The sequence below is a fragment of the Delphinapterus leucas genome, chromosome X (genome assembly GCF_059928025.1).
Source record: "Delphinapterus leucas isolate spDelLeu-1000000601 "Yukka" chromosome X, BTC_Dleu_Yukka2, whole genome shotgun sequence".
Classification (NCBI taxonomy): Eukaryota; Metazoa; Chordata; class Mammalia; order Artiodactyla; family Monodontidae; genus Delphinapterus; species Delphinapterus leucas.
The window spans coordinates 116,692,038-116,710,766 of NC_143150.1; the positions used below are offsets into that span (position 1 = coordinate 116,692,038).

General features: G+C 45.1%; 1 protein-coding gene across 5 annotated transcripts in view; it reads left to right on the forward strand.

The window, feature by feature from the left end:
• The window catches only part of SH3KBP1 (SH3 domain containing kinase binding protein 1), a 343,295-nt gene that overhangs the window by 302,137 nt on the left and 22,429 nt on the right, over positions 1–18,729 (forward strand). For all 5 annotated transcript variants that reach the window (XM_030763169.2, XM_030763171.2, XM_030763168.2 and 2 more), the window contains one exon: positions 6,994–7,079. In XM_030763169.2, the coding sequence (XP_030619029.1) occupies positions 6,994–7,079 (86 nt within the window). The remainder of the gene's footprint in view (positions 1–6,993; positions 7,080–18,729) is intronic.

An 18,729-nucleotide genomic window follows, 5' to 3' on the forward strand; every position in this document is an offset into this window, starting at 1 on the left:
CTTTGGGCAGAGGAAGAAAAGTTGTGATGCTGGCTCCCCAAAGCCTCGGCCAAGTCCATGGGGGCTTTGGGGCTAAAATGGCCCCTCCGAGTTGTCTTATGTTGGGCTGAGATGGCTGAGACTTTTATACCGTGAAATGTGGGCCATGCTGGAAAGGCCAAGGAGGCTCTCTGCAGCTGAGGTAGTCCCTGGAGGGGCCAACAGCATTTCCACCGGCGGGGGTGACCAGCCCTTCACAGAAGGGGGCTCTGGGTGCCATGCAGAGTAGCTACTTCAAGGGGCAGTTGGGGCGATTGAATCATACACGGAAGGAGCTTATCCTAGTGCCTGGCTTGTGGCAGGCAGTCAGTAAAGCGTAGGTGCTGCTGTTACTTCTGTGGGATTGTCGGTTCCACTTACTGCTGCTGGGTGTCCTTGGGCTGGTCAACCTGTTCCCTGCGATTTAGGGTCCCTGGCCAGAGAAGCAAGGAGACTCTTAGTTGCTAGTTGCCTATCCAAGTCACGTGTTTTAAATATCCATAACCAAACCTGCTGAAGAAATACAAGAAAATAACATTATTTTGATTTAACAATCAGAGATGAGTAAGGACAACCATGTTCCAATATCTTTGGCTATATGGGGATGTGCCTGCTTTCTTCTATTTTCTCCCTTTATTTAACAGCTGTGGGCATAGAAACTCACCATAAAAAAAAAAAAAAACAAGCCCTCGCAGGAGCTAGTAAACTACAAAAGTATGAGCTTTTTCCTCTTTTGTTGAATTTAGTAACATCCTTTTTGCCAAAATGGTACCCATGTGTTGGGCAGACTGGAGGAGAGCAGGGACCATCGAGGGCTGCAGCCTCATTGGGTGTCACCCGCTCCAAACGTGTGCTTTGAAGAATTTCAGAACTTCTGCTATTTTTCGGAACTGACATTCATTAGCTTTGTTGTAAACGTCTATAAATACAGTGAAAGGCATTTACAAATAGACATTGTAAAATGCTTCCACACCCACAGTCTGAACACTGTCAAAACACCAGCTGCAGCTTCCCTACTTGGAAGGATCAGAACCTTTTTTAAACTACACCTACTGTGTTTTCAAAATAGGCTTGTTTCTGGCCCCGTGTAGAAGATAATTTCAGCCGAAAGCCCGTGTCTGCTCTTGGCGTGAGGGATCAGGACTTATTCAGAGAGATGGGAGGATCCCAACCTTTCAGAATATGGCTGGCGCTTTAGAATCTGGGGAGCGGTCACTCACAGCTGCTATTTCCTATTTCTTCGGGTGGGGGGATCCCTCATGACCTGGACCTCTCAGTGTAGGATTTGTAACTCCACCCCCCCCCCCCCGCAGTGGTTCCCAGGTGAGTTCCAGGTGTGGTCACAGGGGATCACAGAGGCACCTGTGGTGGGGGAGATCCTTAAAGGAGAGTTTGTAGGTAGGGGCCAGGCAATCTCATCTTTTACCTGGATGATACTGTTGGGGAGAAAGGAGAGCGAACATAAGCTGCCTGAATTGTACAAATCTCTGTTATTAAAAGTGAAGTTTTTAGGGCTTCCCTGGTGGCGCAGTGGTTGAGAGTCCACCTGCCGATGCGGGGGACACGGGTTCGTGCCCCGGTCCGGGAAGATCCCACATGCCGCGGAGCGGCTGGGCCTGTGAGCCATGGCCGCTGAGCCTGGGCGTCCGGAGCCTGTGCTCCACAACGGGAGAGGCCGCAACGGTGAGAGGCCCGCGTACAGCAAAAAAAAAAAAAAAAAAAAAGTGAAGTTTTTTTAAAGAAGAGTGAACTTTAAAAGGAATGAAAAATTTACCTATAGGCTTATCCCAGAGACAACTGCTATTAACATATTGGGCTGTTTCTTGCCCATCTTTTTCCTATGTATATTTTGGTTTGTTTTTCATTGATTTTACATAGGTGTGATCATACTGAATGTCATACGACTTTATATCTTTAGGGAATAATGCAGTTATTATAAGTACATAATGCATTCCCATTTCAGAAAAAAAGGCAAATGTTCGTTACTTCTACAAGTATCAGAAGGGCATGTGGGTGCATGTGCAGTGAGGTGTATATCATTTTTAACTTGTATTTGTCGCCTTGACGTAACATAAGTATCTGTCCCTGTTGTCATGAACTGTTTATATGTATCATTTTAATGGCTGTATAAAAGTCCATCATGTATCATAGGTTATTCAACTGTTCCCCTATTTATGAAAGACTCCAGTTCTTTTCAGTTTTTCTTTATTACAAATAATGCTATGATAAACATCTTGACCCGCAAAACCCAGTTGGGTATTTCAGACTATCTCTTTAGCGTAGACCCGATGAACGTTTTAAATGCTATTGATATACACCCTGTTCTTAAAAATTACTTCTTTTTACCCTGCCCTGTTCCCCAAGGGCTTGGAGGTAACTTTCAAAAATGCATATAAAAGAATAAAATAGTTAAGAGTGACAGTAAAGGGGAAATAAGGGCAGAAAAGTAATACAGCCCAAGATCGGATGAGCACCACAATGGGCATAGAGCTCTCTACGGCCCCCCTCGAGAGAGAGGCTCACATTGGACTCGAAGCTTCCAGGTATCAAACCAAAGAGGGAAGTGGTAGCTCCAAGACCCACAGTTACTAAAATGCACGAATAAGCCACATGTTCAGAAGCAGCCGAGTTGTTCTGAGATACACATGGTTCACTGACATGCAAATCTCCTTCCCCCATCCACACCTCCAACCCCCGCCCCCATGACGTTGTCCGCAGCTGCCCACCAGGGTGTCACCTCCAACCATCCTCACCTTTGGCCAAAAAAAAGGTCAGTGGAATTAACTGGACTTTCCTTGCCTGAGTGGCCTCTCTCCCTGGACAGAACATGTGTTTTCGTAAATTTTAATCCTTGGTGTGTTTCCAAAAGGACAGAGCTGTCTGGCTGTGAGTGTAACTTGAGTTCAGTCTGTGAGTTGGGAAGATGACAGCACCAAATCTTTCAGGCTCTGTAGATACCAAGTAATAAGATTAAGAGCCCTCAAGAACTTTTAAAAATGAAAATGCTGGGCTTCCCTGGTGACACAGTGGTTAAGAATCTGCCTGGCACTAGAACAAAAAATTTCGCTATTTGTATGGAAACACAAAAGACCCCGAATAGCCAAAGCAATCTTGAGAACGAAAAAAGGAGCTGGAGGAATCAGGCTCCCTGACTTCAGACTATACTACAAAGCTACAGTAATCAAGACAGTATGGTACTGGCACAAAAACAGAAAGATAGATCAATGGAACAGGATAGAAAGCCCAGAGATAAACCCACGCACATATGGACACCTTATCTTTGATAAAGGTGGCAGGAATGTACAGTGGAGAAAGGAGAGCCTCTTCAATAAGTGGTGCTGGGAAAACTGGACAGGTACATGTAAAAGTATGAGATTAGATCACTCCCTAACACCATACACAAAAATAAGCTCAAAATGGATTAAAGACCTAAATGTAAGGCCAGAAACTATCAAACTCTTAGAGGAAAACATAGGCAGAACACTCTATGACATAAATCACAGCAAGATCCTTTCTGACCCACCTCCTAGAGTAATGGAAATAAAAACAAAAATAAACAAATGGGACCTAATGAAACTTCAAAGCTTTTGCACAGCAAAGGAAACCATAAACAAGACCAAAAGGCAACCCTCAGAATGGGAGAAAATATTTGCAAATGAAGCAACTGACAAAGGATTAATCTCCAAAATTTACAAGCAGCTCATGCAGCTCAATAACAAAACAACAAACAACCCAATCCAAAAATGGGCAGAAGACCTAAATAGACATTTCTCCAAAGAAGATATACAGAATGCCAACAAACACATGAAAGAATGCTCAACATCATTAATCATTAGAGAAATGCAAATCAAAACTACAATGAGATATCATCTCACACCAGTCAGAATGGCCATCATCAAAAAATCTAGAAACAATAAATGCTGGAGAGGGTGTGGAGAAAAGGGAACACTCTTGCACTGCTGGTGGGAATGTGAATTGGTTCAGCCACTATGGAGAACAGTATGGAGGTTCCTTAAAAGACTACAAATAGAATTACCATATGACCCAGCAATCCCACTACTGGGCATATACCCTGAGAAAACCAAAATTCAAAAAGAGTCATGTACCAAAATGTTCATTGCAGCTCTATTTACAATAGCCCAGAGATGGAAACAACCTAAGTGCCCATCATCGGATGAATGGATAAAGAAGGTGCGGCACATATATACAATGGAATATTACTCAGCCTTAAAAAGAAACGAAATTGAGCTATTTGTAATGAGATGGATAGACCTAGAGTCTGTCATACAGAGTGAAGTAAGTCAGAAAGAAAAAGACAAATACCGTATGCTAACACATATATATGGAATTTAAGAAAAAAATGTCATGAAGAACCTAGGGGTAAGACAGGAATAAAGATGCAGACCTACTGGAGAACGGACTTGAGGATATGGGGAGGGGGAAGGGTGAGCTTTGACAGGGCGAGAGAGAGTCATGGACATATACACACTAACAAGCGTAGTAAGGTAGATAGCTAGTGGGAAGCAGCCGCATGGCACATGGGATATTAGCTCGGTGCTTTGTGACAGCCTGGAGGGGTGGGATAGGGAGAGTGGGAGGGAGGGAGACGCAAGAGGGAAGACATATGGGAACATATGTATATGTATGGCTGATTCACTTTGTTATAAAGCAGAAACTAACACACCATTGTAAAGCAATTATACCCCAATAAAGATGTTAAAAAATAAATAAATAAAAAATAAAAATAAATTAAAAAAAAAAGAATCTGCCTGGCAATGCAGGGGACACGGGTTCGAGCCCTGGTCCGGGATGATCCCACATGCCGCGGAGCAACTAAGCCCGTGTGGCACAACTACTGAGCCTGCGCTCTGGAGCCCGCGAGCCACAACTACTGAAGCCCACATGCCTAGAGCCCGTGCTCCACAATGAGAGAAGCCCTCGCACCGCAACGAAGAGTAGCCCCCGCTCGCCACAATTAGAGAAAGCCCGCATGCAGCAACGAAGACCCAGTGCAGCCAAAAATTTAAAGAATAAAAAAAAAAAAGAAAATGCTTTCTTACTAATAGTACCACATTTCTAAAACATTTCATTCAGAAGTTTACATTCAAATTAGCAGATGCTCGGGCCCTGCCAATAAAGTTTTGAAATAAACATCCTTAATCCTGCCACTCCTGTTGGCTCGCTGTCTGTCCAAGGGAGTGTGCCCCGTGGGGCCTGAGCTTCGGTAGCCAGTGGGGTGGAGAGGGGGTCCCACAGCCTTGGGAGGTTGAGGTGAGGCAGTCTCCTAAGGCACATGCACAGTCTTAGAGCTGTACTTTCTCTTGGTGGAGACTAAGCCATTCGGCCCAGCCCTAGTTCCCTGGAGTTCTCACCTCTGCTTGTCTTCTGGCCGAGGATGCTTGAGGTTAAGAGCCAGTCTTGTTCACTTGGGAGCTGAGGGAAGCTGACCTCTGTCTACTGGGCCTTCTCCTCTGTCACAAGGATATGCATGTCTCGCTGAATGCCACCCTCATCACCCCTTGTTGGGTGGGGAATCCAGAAGTCTGCCCCTTACCTCCAGGTTTACAGGTCGCCAGCTTCTGCTTTCCTCTGTCCCCATTGCCTCCAGGCAAACTAAACCCCGAGAGACTCAGCCCAGCACCGTCTGACCTTTGCCAACCTTTCTCCTCTCACTGCTCTCTGAGGATCTCAGACTTTAGCCCGGCCACACTGGGCACTCCCATCTACCCTTGGGTCCTTGCTCCATCATGCCTCTTACTGATACGTCCTCTGTCCCTTTTCCTCCAAGGCCCAACTGTGATGCCGCCTCCTCTGTGTGCTTCCAGCGCACCCCGCAGATCTCTGTCTTGACCCAGTTCTTGATTCCCTTAAGACCTGGATGTGCCTGTATCTTACCCAGCCTGTGCCATGTGGGCTTGGGGCTGTCTGTCTGTGTCTTTCTCCCATTTAGACCACGAGACCCTCCAGAGTAGGTACGACCTGGCTTGGCCCACTCATCACCCCCAGCGTGGTGGGTATTTGACAATACCCACCTGGAATAAATCTGTTACTTGTTGTGTAGTTCGGCTGCCTGGTGAGCACAGGGGGCTGTGAGATGGACTATTTCTGTTGCTTTCCCGGGAACAACTACTTGGCTTCTCCCTCTCATTTCATGGACAAGAATCTCTCATTTTAAGGGCAAGGATCTTTTCCTATTTCACTTGCCATCACAGACCTTGGATAATCTTGTTCAGGGCTCATCCGCCTGAAAGGGTCCCCAGAGCTGCCCGTTTGGAGGGATTTGGAGGAACCTTCTGCCCACGCATGAGTGGCTGCTTCTCTCATCGTCTTGGAGGCCTGTCCCCATCATCCCAAAGGGCTGCTCCTAGCCCAGATAGAGAGGGAAGTCTCTCGTGTCCTGATGGGCACAGGGCCACCCACCCAACAGCTGTCTGATTTTACAGGCCCATGCCCCAGCGCCAGCTTTCAGGCTGCCAGATCTCAACTTGACACCTTGTGCCTGTCAACAGCCTGGGTGGTGCCTCCGCTCCAGGCCAGAAACCCTTTTTCTCAAGGTTAAAAGTAGCCGACCTTTGACAAGCAACATTGGCTAAACTCCTGGCTCCTTAAAAGGGAAGCTCCTGGTTATCGTTTGCTGGTGCTTATTTGGCCATGGGGCAGGAGCGGGCCCTACGTCGCACCCTGTGGACCAACAGGAGGGTTTGTGGTTGAAGGTGCATTGCTGAACAGTCGTTATTAAAATAGCCGTCTCTGAAAACGTGTGTGGGAGGGGAGGGCCTCCAGTCTGTTGGCCGGTTTGCACCATGGCCCATGTGGCTGGACAGCTTGTCAGCCCCCGCTGGTCAGCCCCAGAGGCGACAGTGTGACCCATCCCCCATGCAGCGTACTCCTTAACTTGTGTGCAGCGAGAAAGCTGACGAAATGACAAGGACACACGCCAGTTATTAAATGCCCGGACTTGTGTCTTTAATGTAGGGGTGACGGTCCAAAGATCGACTTGGCGGGCAGTTCGATCTCCGGCATCCTGGACAAGGACCTCTCGGACCGCAGCAATGACATCGGTGAGTAAGGAGAGCATTCTCGCTTCTCTTTGCAAAACTTTAAAAGAACCACAGAGCTTGATTTGCCCCTTCCACCAGCCTGATGAGAATGAACACAACCATTTAAATGCAAGGATAACAACCCTCAGTTGGTTTTAGATATTGCAGTCTTGTAAAGATGGGAAGTAATGGTGGTTTCCACGTGAAAACAGAACGCCTGGGATTTTTACTCTCCCCGGCCTTAGGAAAAATTCCTTGCAAGGTCTAATGAAAAGAAATGTTGGGGCTTCCCTGGTGGCACAGTGGTTGAGAGTCCGCCTGCCGATGCAGGGGACACAGGTTCGTGTCCCGGTCCGGGAAGATCCCACATGCCGCGGAGCGGCTGGGCCCGGGAGCCATGGCCGCTGAGCCTGCGCGTCCAGAGCCTGTGCTCCGCAACGGGAGAGGCCACAACAGTGAGAGGCCCGCATACCGCAAAAAAAAAAAAAAATGATGAACAGACCTTTTGGAGAAGTGGGCATTAGCACTTTATATTCATATTTTCCAGCAATTTATGTATTTAGTCTAAAAAGGTGAATGGGTGCATGCAGCATGGCGGAATTCACTGTAGACACAGCACTAAGTGTTTTGACTTTGAGTTAAAAATGAGCTTTGATGCGGTAATTGCCACTTAGTTCAGAACGTGAGTGAGTTTTCCTGAGGTCAAGATACCACCATGTGACAGATGGGAAGGTAGCTCGAGTCCGTGGGTAAACAAGGCAGAGGGCTTTGGGGGGATGTGCGTGGGTGGAGTGCGGTCAAGTGCGTGCTGGTTGAGGCCTCTGTTGGTGTGATGGGGTGACAGCCCTTTTAAGAAATCCAGATTCAGGGACCACATTTCTTTCAGCTTTACATCTTTTGTTTGTACCTGTCATGGTCAGAAGTTAGCACTCTCATATTCTACATGACAGAGAGGGATACATTTTGGACTTGGCCTTTCATAAGTTACATTTTTTTATTTTGAAATAATTAGAGATTCACATGCAGTTGTAAGAAACAGTGCAGAGAGAAGCACATACACTTTGCCCGGTTCCTTTCAGCAGTAGCATCTTATGAACTGTAGTGCAAGGTCACAAGCAGGATATTGACATTGATACACCCCACCAGACTCCTCAGTTGTAGTGGTACTTATGTGTATTTAGTTCTCTGCAGCTTGCTCACGTGTAGGGTTGTGTATCCACCACCACAGTCAAGATACAGAACATTTCCCTCACTGCTAGGATCCATCATGTTGCCGTTTTATAACCACTAACCACACGCCCCTCCCCACTCCTCTTCCCTAACCTCTGGCAGCCACTATCAAGGATTGATTTGTCATGGAAGGTTCCAGCATGATTTGCATTGGCCGCTCAATTTAGAAACAAACGTCCGACAGCTGGCAGGCCTTGTAAGAGAATGCTCACTAGGGCGCCCAACGTGAGCATTCTCATCACCTGGGGTTACTCTTTCTTGGGTGCAGTTTTCTTCTGAACCTGCTAATAGAGTTGCATCTTTGCAACTGCTGACCTGCAGTGTCTGGTCTGATCTTATGACAGCTTGGGAGTAGGATATGTCGTGACCGTAAATACCAAAAGTGTTTGCCCTGGTTCCAGAAACTGTTTTACATCCTCGCTTAGCCTTTGAGAAGCGCAGTCAAGAAGCGTGACCAGGAGCTTCTGACAGCTTGGGCTGATGCAATAATAGAAACACTAGCCTGCTGTAGCTTTGGACTTGGTTAAAGGGCAGAGGAGAGCAGAGCAGCGATTGGCCGTGAATGAGAAGGAAGCACCAGAATGAGCCTGATTAAGTTCTGGTTTTACTGCTGTGGTTCAACATTTGGGCCCCATTTTAAGGCAGGCTGGCCCGTTGGCGAATTGACAGTGAGGGTCACACGGGGCCCGCCACAGGAAGGGAGGTATCACCCGCCTCCAGGACGCACAGGGCCGTGCCTTGCTTGTCAAGAGCGTTGGCCTCTGAGCCTTGTTTTCTTTGGGTCTGGAGATGGCTGAGGTGGCGGTCACGAAAACACTGACAAGCTGGTTGGGAAACGTTGGGGACGTTGATGGGGGAGGGTTAGCCTATGGAAGCTTTTCGTACTGTGTATGTATCTGGGCACCCAGAAAGAGATGCTGAGGTGTGGCTCACCCTCATTTTGCCAAGAAGACATTAATCCCAGAAGACTATAATTCCTGAAGCTAATAATTTAATGTATATATTATTTGCATTGCCAGAAATGATGATTGGCAGCCTTGTAAGCAACCACTAAATCCTTGAGTACCTACTGCTCAAGTGCAAGGTTATACTACTCATACACAGGCCCTGCTTTCCAGGGGCTTTGGGTCTGTTGCGGCCCCGAAGACGGCAAATGGAAAGTGTAACACTGACGGTCTGTCTAAATGCTGACGGAGTGGTAGACAGTAAGACTGATCAGAGTTCGGGCTGCTCCTTGGTGCCTAGGATGTCAGGGTAGGCTCCATGAAGGGGGACAGACTTACCTGGATCTGGAAGTTGGATTCGCTTCGGTAGAGGCAGAGGCAGAGGCAGAGGCAGGGAAATCACAGGGAGAGGGCTGATACCTGAGCATAGGTCGGCCTGGCTGCGGCAGAGAGCTTGCGCTGACGTGGAGGGGTGGTGTTGACCCAGAAATGTAAGTCGGGGCTGGATTGAGTTTGAGAGGGATGGATTTGTAATTTTTTCTGCAGGCAGTGGGAGCTCTTGATGGTTGACACTGAAGTGACATGATCGGGTCTAAAAATTCAGATAATAAGTGATGGAGCTTTGTGGGACCAATCAGATGAAGGGAAGGTGGGTGTCAGGGAGTCAGGTTATTTGATAGTTCGCCTGAGAGGTAGTGAGAGGGAGCCAGAGTGGAGCTGCTCAGAAGAGGCTTGTGAAACAAGGGGTAGCTGCGCAAGCAGCAATGCGAGAGAATGATCGCTGGTCCTCGGGAACAGATGGGATTTGGGAGGAGGAGAGAATGATTTGTTAGCTCTGAGGTTTTAGGGTTGGGTGACTGATTGGTGGGGGGAAATGACTTGGGTAGAAATAAGCATATCCGGAGGAGGAACTGGTTTGGGGGGAAACGTGATGAATTTAAGCATGTTGACATTGAGATTTGGGTGGACATCCCATGTCAGTGCTGGATGAGGACTTGAAGGTGGAGGCTGAGGCCAGAGCGGCGGGCAGAGCTTGGCGTCTGCAGACCTGGGTTTGAGTGCTGTTGATTCTGCTGCTTCCTGGCTGGGTGACCTTCTGTAACTTACACCAGCTCTCTGAGCTTCAGCTTCGTTCTCTATAAAGAGTTCTAACATCTCTCTAAGCTTCCTCACCTTGCCTTCCAGAATTATGTAAAATCAGTTGATGAGCTGCCAAAAGATAGAGGTGCTTATTATTAATGTTGTTGTTGGCTTAAAAGTGATAAAGTCAAGAAGATAAATAAAATCCTTACCATGAAAAAAGAGAAAGAAGGACCTAGAACTGAAGACTAAACCTTGTGCAAAGCCCTCTTCTAAGGGAAAAGTGGGCTCTTGCAACATCACAGGGGCCAACGGAGGAGAGGATTTTAAGCAAAGTGTCTTAGGTCCAGATGCAGAAATGTTCTTTGTAGATGGGTCGGTCAAGATTAGGACATTGCCAAGGGGCTGGCTCTCTTCAGGGCTGCTTTTGTATATCTGCTTTTGTAGCATTTGTTCATTGTTTTGAATCAAGAAGGAAATTATTTGTACCAGAATGTTTTGTTAGTGTTTCAGACAATTGAAGCTGTCCGAATGCGGGCCGCCGCGAATAACAGAATACAGCCTTGAAAGCCATTGGAAATCATCGTTGTTAGCTATAAATAAATCTGTGTTTCCTCTTAATAAAGCTATAATTTTAAATTATTATCATATTAAATTAGAGAGCATGGCTTTTTCAGATCTCGTGTAGGCAGCTACCAGCATCTGTCAGCCCGAGATAATTTAGAATGAAATCAGTTGGTCCAAAGCTAACTTGTTGATGTCAGTTTGAGATACTGTTTGTATCAAACTATGCGGCCATATTTCAAGTAACATAATAGGAAACATGGACGAGCTCCAACACAGGCCTGCACATGAATAGAAATGAAAATTAAATTGTCTGGTTTTCTCTTGCTGACGGAAGAATCTCTGTTCCGATTGAATGGGAGATTAGAGGCCGCAAAGTCAAGTGCCATAACATTTACTTTTATTATGTAGTATATTGTAGTTCCCATGGCATGGTGGGATTTATTGTTACACTTCAATCCTACGGAGATTTTCTGTTCCTTTCACACTAAAGCACATAGCAACAGGCCTCCAGGTGCGAAGCAGCCTGGGAACTGAGCCGTCTAGTTTCAACTAATTGACTTCAAAAAAAAGCCCTTCTCATTCCTCCTAAGTTGCTTGCCTTCTTTGTTTTGACTCTTGTTTTCCATTCTATTCAAATCTCATCATACCTTTCCCACTTCCGTCTCTTCACATGGACACCACCCCTGTTCACTTGAGGAAGCTGATTTCCCCTCTATCTTTTCAACTGACCCCACAGACCCACACTTCACATGCCAGTCAATTTGGGGCCAAGTATTACCAGCTTTACAGTCTATGGTCTTAGGATGTGGAACTGGTTTGGAAGCTTTGAAGGCAAACTTCAACTTGTTCTCGGATCTCTCACCGATGCCTCTTGGCCTGTGGTTCATTCAGACCAGGAAATGTAAAAGCACTTCCCTACCTATGCCCTGGGAATGCTATTAAGAGCTAATTGATTTTGGCTGGGGTGCTGGAAAGCTTCTGAAGCTGGACTGTGCTGATGGTTGCACACTCTGTAAATACTAAAAATTATTAAGTTGTACTCTTAAAATGGATGAACTTTATGGTATCTAAATTATACTTCAGTAAAGCTACTGAAAAGAAAAGAGAGCTAATTGAAATTTTCTGAGCATTCACTTTGAGGTCTCAATGTCAAAAAAGATATACACACCTTTGCCTCACTTTATAAAACAGCTTTGTATATCTATTTAATAGCCACTATGTTAGTGTTTCTGAGTTGTCTATAAACCAACCTCTTATAAATAGGATTATGTTTTAGGTGTGTTAAGGAAGCTCTCTAAAAGCTTGTAGTGGAATCACTTTGTAATACAAGTAAGTTCCTTCAAGGTGTTAAATAAGTGTATTGTTTTACACAGTTTTCTTAAATTGGGGCCCACCTGGGCATTGATACGTATCGTCACAGCTGTGGTGATAGAATAATCACAAAGCGTTTGGAAGACTTAGGAGTGCTTTTCTAAGAATATTTGGGGGTATAACAGGCCTTTATAATCTTTGATTCCTCTTTGAGGTACAATTTGTGATAGTTTCTTCTGAGTAACATAACTGTGGGTATGACGTCCTAGTGTTAGAATCATTCCTCCAGTGCAATGAAGAGCATACGCTCTCTCTCTTCATCTCCCTCTACTGTTGTCCTGAGGTTATAGTGGTGAAATCATAGCAGTGGGAGCGAGCAAGCAAAAGGAAAGAAGGAACTAATAGTCACTGGGTGCCTACTAGACGTTTGGTATATTTTATATATTTCTCATCATCACCAGCCCTGTGAGGGAGGTGTAATGTCTCTTGTTTTCAGGGACTGGACAGGGAATGAAGAAAGTCAGGTAATTTGGGCAAGGTTAACCAACTGGTAAATCACAGAGTTGGATTTGAACCTAGTTCCCCCTGACCCGTGGAGCCCAAATTTTCCAGTATATGAGGTTGGTCTGTGTCAGTGGTTCTCAACCATTCTCCCCAGGGGACATTTGGCAATGCCTGGAGACATTTTTGATTGTCCCAAATTGGGGGTGGAGGTGGGAGTGGGGATGCTACTGGCATCTAGTGGGTGGAGACCAGAAATGCTGTTAAACATTTTACAGTACACAGGGCAGCCCCTGCAGCAAAGACTGATCCGATGCCACTGTCAATAGCACCGAAGTTGAGAAAGCCCAGTCAGTGCCAAGAATCCAGTGGTGAGTTAGGAACAGCTGGGATAGGGACAGTGTCCCCTCAGTTGAGTGCAGCCTTATGGTCCTGGGATGGCCCGTCTAATTTCCTGAGAATCTCTATAAAACGGAGTGTGAACATGGTTTCAGAGCTCTTGGAAACTTGTGAGTTTATATACAAAAAAGTAAATATATTTAAGTTATTCACCTAAGCACGGACCAAGGAAGTTGCCACGACCTTTGAGAGAACGCTCATCCTCCTTCTCCTTGCCCTAGAAAAAAATGATATAATTTGCATCTGATTTTCATACAGAAAGGGTGTTATGTTTGGGATTAGATACTCTGCCAAGATTTAATACCCAGTGTTTAAGTGGATGTGAAATGAAAGGACAACAGCAAACATGAAATTTAATCAGTGCTAAATTAGAAATCTGTGTGGTAAAGCTTAAGACTGTATATAGTATAAAGCAATTTAATAGTGACCAGTAGCACAAAATTTTGTCAATATGACACCAAACCTCTATAAACAAGTGATTAAAATTTTAACTTATTTGAAATTTCTGCCTTATGCCATAAGAAACCATTGCTTGGGATTTCTTGGACAGATTTCGGGGAAGAGTTAGATCCCAGGCTTTGGGCTGTTGGTTTTTCTGTCCCCATTTTTATATTTTTACTTTCCCCTTTTGGAACTAGAGAGCCAGTTATTGGGCCTTGTAGCATTTCAGGTCATTGAGCAATTTCTTGGGTTTAATAGGACAACATATACTGTGTCCTGCCTGTCTTAAAGAACACCATGGGTGACATTTGGAGTGTTCCAGAAGGGCTGCTGGCTGAGCATGTGTGTGAACAAGCCGCACCTCTCGGCTCTCTTGAGGTTAGTTGCTCTGACGTGAGAGCTTTCATTTGAGAGCCACAGCTCACTGTTACAGACAGTGTCCCTTTACCAGTGACCTTCAGACATGGTCTTTGGGATCAGGAAGGTGGCTGGCATTACCCGTGCAGAGGAGAGGAAGATGTGGTCCCTGCTATGTCACCATCGAATCTGCACATGAGGCTGTGGGGTGTGCATGTGTGGGGCTCTGGCTCCTATTCAGGGACACCAGTCATGACCAAACTTCAGTTTGTATCAGGATGATTTGAGAAGCACTATGCATTTCTCAAGTGTGGTGATAGAAGGCAAAAGAGATTGTGCTTAGGGTCAAACGCTTTATACCAAGGAAGTGAAACAGGTTGAGCTTGTGATTGCTGGGTCTTGAACCTAGTCAGTCCCTCTGACCGGTTTTGGTTTCCTCCCCGCCCTTCAGGACTTAGCCTTGGCTCAGAAGAGGTTCTCCGCCTGGACCTCCCCGTCCAGTGCCCCTTCCCCTGGTTCCCGACCTCTCGCCTAAGATTCTTAGGGCTCACAGCCTAGGTTTGTGCTGAGTAAACGAGGCCAATCTGGCCACCGGCATTGGTTTCCAAATCACCTCACCGTCTTAGAGAAGATGGGTTGATGGCAAGCCCTTGTCCTTCTCAGCACTTCCGAGAGTCTGCTGTGTCAGGGTTCCACTGACACATCTACACAGTTGGAAACATCGGTCCAGACCAAACCTGAGGTGCTCACCTCTGCCTGCTTGGCCCCCGGCAAGGCAATCCTGGCCTTTGGCAGTCTGTCGCATTGATTAGGTTCATGCTTACTTTTGATGGGTTCCACAAACTACTTTTACCCCATCACATCCAATAAGCACAAAAGCAATAAACATTCAAAGTGCCAGTAAGAAAAGTTTCATGACAACTGTACAAACACAGGTGGAGGTTAAGCAGATCCAAGTGGGGGTGACGATCATAAGTGTTGCATAACCTCCTGGAAGTGATGTATCTGGGGGTGTGAATTATTCTAAAACACAGAGAGCGAACAGTGTCATCCTGCCCAAGCCACCCACAGCCATCAGCCTGCCCTGAGCAAGAGTGAGTGACTGGTGAGATTGGGTGGGGGGCATTTGGGTGTGCAGCAAGCATCCTTCAGATGGGTCTTGGCTTGGAGAGGGTCACAGTGCCCACTAGCTGTGTGGACTTGTGGCCAGCCCCAGAAGCTCACCTGTGTGCAGGGGTGGTGTGCCCTCCCCTGGTACTTTGGTCGCCTCCCTCTCTGTGGTCAGGGCCGTGGCATTCTTCGTTCAGCCCAGCTGCTTAAACACCTCTGCTTTTGCTACACTCTGAGACCATTTTCAGCTTTAAGAATACAAATGCAGAGGGACACCTAGTGGATTCAAAGTAGTCTATACACAGCAAAGAGACGTATGTAGTATCCTGTGTTACATCCGCAGTGGGCCCCACTGAGGCCTCTGAGGTGGGAATGAATGTGGAAGCAAGAAGGGAACAGGTGACAGTCAGCTCTCAGGTTGCACGTGGCATTTACTTGGCCTGCGATGCCCCCTCCACCCACTGGCTGTGGATTCAGGGATTGGCAGAGCCCTGTTATGGCTTCTCTTTGACTTGTAAATATCCAGAGGGATACACAACCTGCCAGAAAACGATGCTCAAGTACCCCTTTGTCATACTAAAAGCGTTGTAGACAAACTACCCTTTATTAAGGAGGAAAGTTGAGTTATCAGACTCCTTCTAGCCATGGACTCTTGCTAGGGCATGGTCTGGGAACCTCAGCCCACTCTGCTTCCCACTGCCTTTGGTTCATTAAAAGAGAAAAGTGCTGAGCACTTGCAGAGTGAGGTTGGGGGCCCCATTAGAAGGAAACTGGACCTGGTGGTGACAAGCTAAGATGAGGTGTCAGTGAACAGGGAGGCCTGATTTCAAGCCAGAGAATCTTTCTTTAGCCTCTCGATGCCCTGTAGTAGCACTCTCCACCTCCCCAGGCGTGAGTCCTTTCTCCTGGGGTGGTGCATGATCTTTGGAATTTCCCAGGCTCACTTACCCCCAATCCCCGCCCCCCCAAAAAAAGCCTAATTTGAGGGCCTGCTGGTTTTTATTTTACTAATGAAGCACATTTTAAAAAACAAATGCCATCGCCTGGTAGAAAGGATATAATCTCCAATTTAAAAATTGAACACATTTGACTTACTGAGAGACTCGCAATGTTGACGTTCTTTTTCTTGGCACTTTACGTATGCATCGGGGATAACTTTGTCGTGAATGCATACCAGTTCTTCGGGTGGCTTCAGATTTGAATTCGTAGCTCCGCAGTCCAGGTTGAGTGAGTCTCAGCTCCTTTTTCCTCTTCTTTATGACAGGGTTAGTTACTAATGCCCACCTACCTCAGAGGATTGTTGTAAAATATAGACATGGTGTGACGCGGCTGAGACAAAACAGGCGCTTTCTGAGTTGTAGTTGGTACAGCTGCAGTTCAGATAGAGAAGAACCAAGTATCAGCCTACATTCTTGCCGTGACTCCTGTTCTTGGAAAATAGGAAAATAGGAAAGCTCTTATGTTAAACACATAACATAAATCAGCTGAGATTTTGACAGCTGTATCGGATATCGTTTCATATGATTTGCTCAGTTGGCTTTTTATATTAAAGAGCTCCTCCCCACCCCCCAATTACAAAGGGAAAAGGTGCTCACTTTCAAAAAACGAAAGAACTCAGGAAGTTAGAAAGTGAAAGTCCCCTGGTATCCCAGCCTCTCCCTGAGGTAATCACTGTTAATTTGTCGTACACACCTTTAGAAGTCTTTCTGTGACTGGATGGATGGATGGATGGATGGTTGGATGTTTTAAAAATGTGATCATGTTAATACAATACAGTTCTAGTCCACACTTGTTCTTTTGTACTAAATAATGTATGTTTGACATCTTTCCACATAAGTCACGTAGGTCAACCTTATACTTTTAAAGGCTACATGATATTCCATTGCATGTCTCTACTGTAACCAATTCACTAGGAGCAATGCTGCAAAGACCACCCTAGGACAGTGATCTGCAAATAGGACGACATGAACCTTGGGGGACCATGGAGACTTCTCAGGCCATGGACAGTGCCTCATCTTCTTATGTGCTCTTTCTTCAAACTCATCTCCTGAGAGCCCTGGTGCCATGCTGCTTTTCCTTTCTCACTCCCCTTTCCCATTCACCCTCTCCCACCTCACATGGCACAGCCAATCTCTTGCCCGCTCCAGGGGTATAAAAACCCCTGGTGCAAACTCAGAGACAATTCTGAGATTGGTGTTAGACTTGAGAAACTGAAAGACTCTGTTGACTGGACAAAAACTCCTTTTACAAGTCGGTTGGTTTCTAATTATTTGCTTCCATCAAAATTGAAGGAGGCACCCACTGATTTGTTCATTGATAGATAGTTAAAAATAGTTCTTGATGATGCTAGACCACTGTCTGATTTTTGGTATGTAACTTGGAAGGACTTCACGGAATTAAGTGACATTGTGATAACAAAATTCTTTCCATTCCTATCTACTTATTTTTGTGTTAACAAAGTTTCTTGGCACTTACATCTATAAAATGAAAAATAGGAATAGAATCGATACCAAACCGTGTCATTCTGGTGATAAGAGTCATACAAATACAAATGAAGTGATTGTGGGAGAAGCCCAATAAAATTCTACTTTGTTATGCTTTTAAATTCCTTATCAAAATGAGTAGTGTGTGTATACATATGTTTTGATCGTTTGCATAGTAATAATAATTGTAAGGATAACTCAATCCAGAAAAAAGTAATTTTTACACCTAGAGCCTTATGATTTCAGGAAATGAAAAAGTTATAATTCTCAATTTATATACATGTTCTTATAGCAGAAAAAGATGAAAAAATTAACAATGGACAAAATTAACAAAAGCATAAAACATTGCGTTAGAATAAAATTCAGTGGTGGAAGTATGATGGAAATATGAATTCAAAGAGGGAAAGGAATGATTCAGAATTTCCAACTGTTAGAGAAAAGCTTATTAATGATTTTTTAAAAGTGGATGGTGATGGTCATTAAATTGCTGTGGTATTCAAATTTATATTGAATATAGTCAAGACAGCAATAGTTATATTTTAAAATATCAATATTTAGAATATAGCAGAAATTATATCCTTTGTGACTAAAACTTGTGTAAAATTTTAGATGTCAACTTAACCTGTTGGGGGGAGTACATAGTTTTTTAAATTTATTTTAGGAGGTACACTGGTAAACAGTTCGAACACCACTGGCCTCATAAATACGTCATTCTATACGTACACAAACATTGCTGTGGGTTAACTTCTAAAGCGTAATATCTGAAGGTGTACACATTTACATTTTGTGGTAGATATTGCCAAACGGCATTAAAAAAAGGCTGTGCCTATTTACATTCCTGTGAATGATAGCGTAAGTCTGATTTCTAATAAATACATTATTTATTTACTAAATCATTTTCAATAGCAAATTTGGGCCTGTAGTGAGCAATGTTTATGAAAGGATGCTCAACATCACTAGTCATTAGAGAAATGCAAATCAAAACTACAATGAGGTATCACCTCACACCAGTCAGAATGGCCATCATCAAAAAATCTACGAGCAGTGAATGCTGGAGAGGGTGTGGAGAAAAGGGAGCCCTCTTGCACTGTTGGTGGGAATGTAAACTGATACAGCCACTATGGAGAACAGTAGGGAGGTTCCTCAAAAAACTAAAAATAGAACTACCATATGATCCAGCAATCCGACTACTGGGCATATACCCTGAGAAAACCATAATTCAAAAAGAGTCATGGACCACAATGTTCA